The sequence below is a fragment of the Daktulosphaira vitifoliae genome, unplaced genomic scaffold, assembly GCF_025091365.1.
Source record: "Daktulosphaira vitifoliae isolate Bord-2020 unplaced genomic scaffold, ASM2509136v1 Scaffold_1, whole genome shotgun sequence".
Taxonomy (NCBI): Eukaryota; Metazoa; Arthropoda; class Insecta; order Hemiptera; family Phylloxeridae; genus Daktulosphaira; species Daktulosphaira vitifoliae.
The window spans coordinates 51,124,467-51,128,637 of record NW_026099572.1 but is presented as its reverse complement, the minus strand read 5'-3'; the positions used below and the strand labels follow the sequence as shown (position 1 = coordinate 51,128,637).

General features: G+C 25.0%; 1 protein-coding gene across 1 annotated transcript; it reads right to left on the bottom strand.

Moving 5' to 3' along the window:
* Positions 1-311: 311 nt before the first annotated feature.
* Positions 312-2,712, bottom strand: LOC126897056 (uncharacterized). The gene is made up of 3 exons (XM_050670436.1): positions 2,573-2,712; positions 1,390-1,931; positions 312-1,326 (listed from the first exon to the last, which is right to left on the bottom strand). The coding sequence occupies exons 1-3, from the start codon at positions 2,628-2,630 to the stop codon at positions 490-492; spliced, it is 1,437 nt and encodes a 478-aa protein (XP_050526393.1). The 5' UTR covers positions 2,631-2,712; the 3' UTR covers positions 312-489.
* Between the last annotated feature and the right edge of the window lie 1,459 nt (positions 2,713-4,171).

Sequence of the window (4,171 nt, the reverse complement as noted above, 5' to 3'; positions counted from 1 at the left end):
ATACAAATAGAATTTTATAATACATATATTTTTTCATTGCCTTATTTTCATGTTGGAAAACCTTCTAAGTGTACCAATTTCACTAAAACATTAGGTTGAAATCATATCAATTACGGAAAAGGGGAGCTCGAACCACATTAGGATTTCTGGGAGTGAGCTGTATATAATATTTAAGCATCAAAACAGTAGACATATTTTAAGTAACAATTCACATATGACTATTACATAGAATATAAATTAACTAATTTTAACTTTGTTATTATTACGTTATTTTTTTGTTGAAACCAAATTGTTTAAATAATACAAATATGTATAATATATCATTCAGGATCTATTTATTTATATTTTTAAACTTCAGAAGTAATATATTAATACAAAATTGAATAAAAATAACATTTTTGTAATTAAATATATTATATATCATGAAATTATAATTTAATATAAATTGCATTTCTTAAAGTCTTAAAATATTTTTTAGTCTTTGAACAATTAATGAGTAGCGTTATGTATATGTTCATTTATCAATTGTTCCTTAATAACATTACGCATGAAAGTCTCCATCATATTTTTAAGGTTATTTTGAACTTCAGTAGACAAAGTATGGTTTTCAGATACAATAAAAGTGAGACCATCGAAGATGACATTGACATCAACAACGCGGAATTGAAGTTCTCCCATAAATTGTTTGACTCCCTCCATTGTAGCCGTGGCAACGATTTCGTTGGCTTGGAATTGAACGTTTCTGAAGGTGGTTTGTTGTTCACCTTTTTGAACTTTGATATCGCTTTCCCATGATGGTTGTTTGGCTAAAACAATGTTGACCTTAACTCTAAATCCGTTTCCTGATTTGATTGGTCGAACAGTAACAGATGAAATTTTTTTAGCAATATTAGACTCAATTTCTCTCCAATTTTTAGGTCCAACAAGATAAATCTTGAGACCAGATATCTTGTTGAGAATTTCCAAATTTTTGGTTTCCAAGGGGAATATGATTTCTTTTTGTGCTTCTATGATCATATTTTCAATCATACCGTTGTATGTGTTTTCTACCATTTGGTTTTCTATGGTTCTCTTCAAGTGACGCAAGTACAAAGCTTCGGTGTTTTCGTTCAAGATTTGTTCTCTTTCCAACAAAGATGAATTTTCCATGCTCATTTCCAATTTTTCGTTGAAGGTGTCAACGGTCTTGAGATTCTTGTTGTACAATTCAGTTGAAACAGTGACATCGGTGTTCAACATTTTAACTTGGAATCTTTCTCTTTGACCGTTGTTAGTTTTAAGATTTCCGTTAACTAACAAGTCGTCGAAATGGTAGTCAACATCGACCTATATAGTTAAAAATTATAATAAAAATATAGTTTTATTTAAATGTAATCATTTAATACTCACGTAGTTATTTTCAGTGTTCAGTTTTATGGACTTGATGGTTCCTTGGTGAAGACCGTTGATTTTGTTTTCGTTCATGTTCAAGAATTGATGGTTTGGTAAAGGTACGGTGACTTGTTGTAATTCGACGGGTTCGTTAGACCAACGGTTTTGGATTTGACCGTTGCTGTTGATGTTTATTTTAACAATGTTAAAGAATTTTATCATTTTTTTGGCACAGGTGGTTCCAATAAGAATAACTTCATTTTGATTAGTTTCTGTCATTTGCACGAATTCTTCTTTAGAGTTGGATTCGTATGACATTGATCCGGAGCTTACATCAGAGGTAAATCCAGAGTGTTGTTGGTGTTTTCTTTGTTGATTTAGTTGTTCGTGAAACAATTGACCGGTTCGCATATTGTGTTCAGGTTTGAGGCTGTTGTCAACATTATATTTTTGATTACGACGTTGGTTGTACCAGTTTTTATTGCTAAAGTTTAAAAGTCCATCGTTATATTTTTGGTTCAATTGGCCGTTTAGACGTTCATTTTCATTTTCCAGTAAATCTAAAATTATTCAGTTGTATTTAGTGTTGTAAGTTAGAAATTTATAATTTAAAAATATCTAAAATAGAAATTTTTTTGACCATTAGTTTTAAAAACATTATGGAAATCTGATAAATGAAATTTTTATAATTGTTTTTATGATAATTTGAAAATAGTTTAATGATTTCAATAAGAGTATTTGCTTTCAGTTTAATTTAAATTAGAATTTATTTGCAACTAAAAAATTTACAATTATATAAATCATGAAAGTCATTGAAATATGGATTAAATATGTTATTAAAATTAATAACACACACAAAAAATAATTATTTTAACTAATATTGCTTTATGAAATTATATACTAAAGTGTTATTTCAAATATACTCCAATGAGAATATTAGAGCTGCTTATGAAGAAACTTGCAACTTTATTTGAGTTTTTATCTCTATTTAACTGTATTTTTTTTTTTTTTAGCTTTGCCATAATAGTTTTAAATTTATCTATAATAATTCATTATAAAATATAAATTTACAATTAATTATTATTAAATAGTGAAACTTTATTTTAGACGTATAAATAAAATTATTATTTCATGAAAAAACAATAATTTATAAATTACATTGTATTTATGATTGAGTACTAATATAGTTAAAATGACTTACTAGCTTCAGTTATGGTGAGAGCCACAAAGGCACTAACAGTAAGACACAAAAATTTCATTTTTATTGTCCTTCAACAATGTTCTTCAAACGAATGAATATTTAATAAATGTATACACTAGTATATATACTTTTTTAATTTACAATAATAACTATTGTTTTAATTATAAAAAGTTAGCAATCCTTATAATTAGTATTAATTTAGTGAATGCAATTTTTTTAGTTAAAAATTAATAAAATTGATAATTACTGTAAGAGATAATATTTTTTGCATGATTACAAAAATGAACTGTAGATTAATTTTATGTTTGTGTAATTAATTTTATTAATTATTTTAATTAATGAACCATTTTACTACATAATAAAAATTGATCACTTGTGGCTAATTAATTAAGTAAAATTAAAACTGTATTAAAAATATTATTAATTTTAAAAACTAAAAAATATTAAAAATATTAAACTCAAAGCCACAAAAAATTAATGAAAAGTCGCGGATACGTACTTCCGTATTTCGGAAACAATGTTACCATTATCAACGTTAAACACATACTTAAAATATATTAATTTTTTGTGGCTTTGAGTTTAATATTTTTTAGTTTTTTAAATTAATAATATTTTTAATATAGTTTTAATTTTACATTTTACTACACTTTGAAAATAATTATTTTTAATTATATATTTTTTTAAATATTCAAATCTGTATAAACCAAAAAACACATTTACGTTTCTTCAAGTCGTCATACAACATTTTTTTCAATTTTTTTTTTGTGTTAAAAACTTTCAATACGCGTTGGGTTACGTGAAAATTTAAACAAATAATGTATTAGATATTTTTATTTTGGTGTAATGAGGAGGATATAGACTTATTTTACGGTATATAATGAAACTTCTATAAAATGAATAAATTAACGTAAGAATACAAATTTTATATAATTATATATATTTTTTTATAATTATTTAAATATTTATTTTTCAGTTTTAAGGTTTATCTTGTTTAACTCAGAGTCTACCAAATTAAATCATAAAAATAAATTAGAGCAAGAAATTTTTTCATCTTCATTGTAATTAATTCATAAAAAATATTGTTAATAACCTCATTTGTAACTCCATCATTAATAAATGATGGCAGAAGCTAAACATTTATTTCAAAGGTTCTTTAGTTTTTTGAACTAAGTGATAATTTATTAAAAAAAGTTTTATTTTTGAATTAATAAAATAATAAGTAATATGGTATAGGTGATATTTTATTTACCAACAATCATTAGACAGGGCTCTTTCATAAATTACCGCTCACAGTTAATATTTATTAGACTGTATAAAATATAAAATGAATGCATGGTTTTGAAAATAATTTTTCGAACTTTTAATAATTGGAAAAAAATTAACAATAGAATTTAATTATCTTTGTAAGTGTACATCAAATATGAATAATATTGGCGTTTCTTTAAAATACATGGGCATAACTAGAAATATGAGTCTACGGCGGTTGAAGTCCTCCTAATTTTTGATACCCATATAATATTGCACAAGTCCTAGATATGCTTGAACAAATGATATATTGAACAAATAAATAGGACGTCATTTGTATTTGGAAATTGAGGT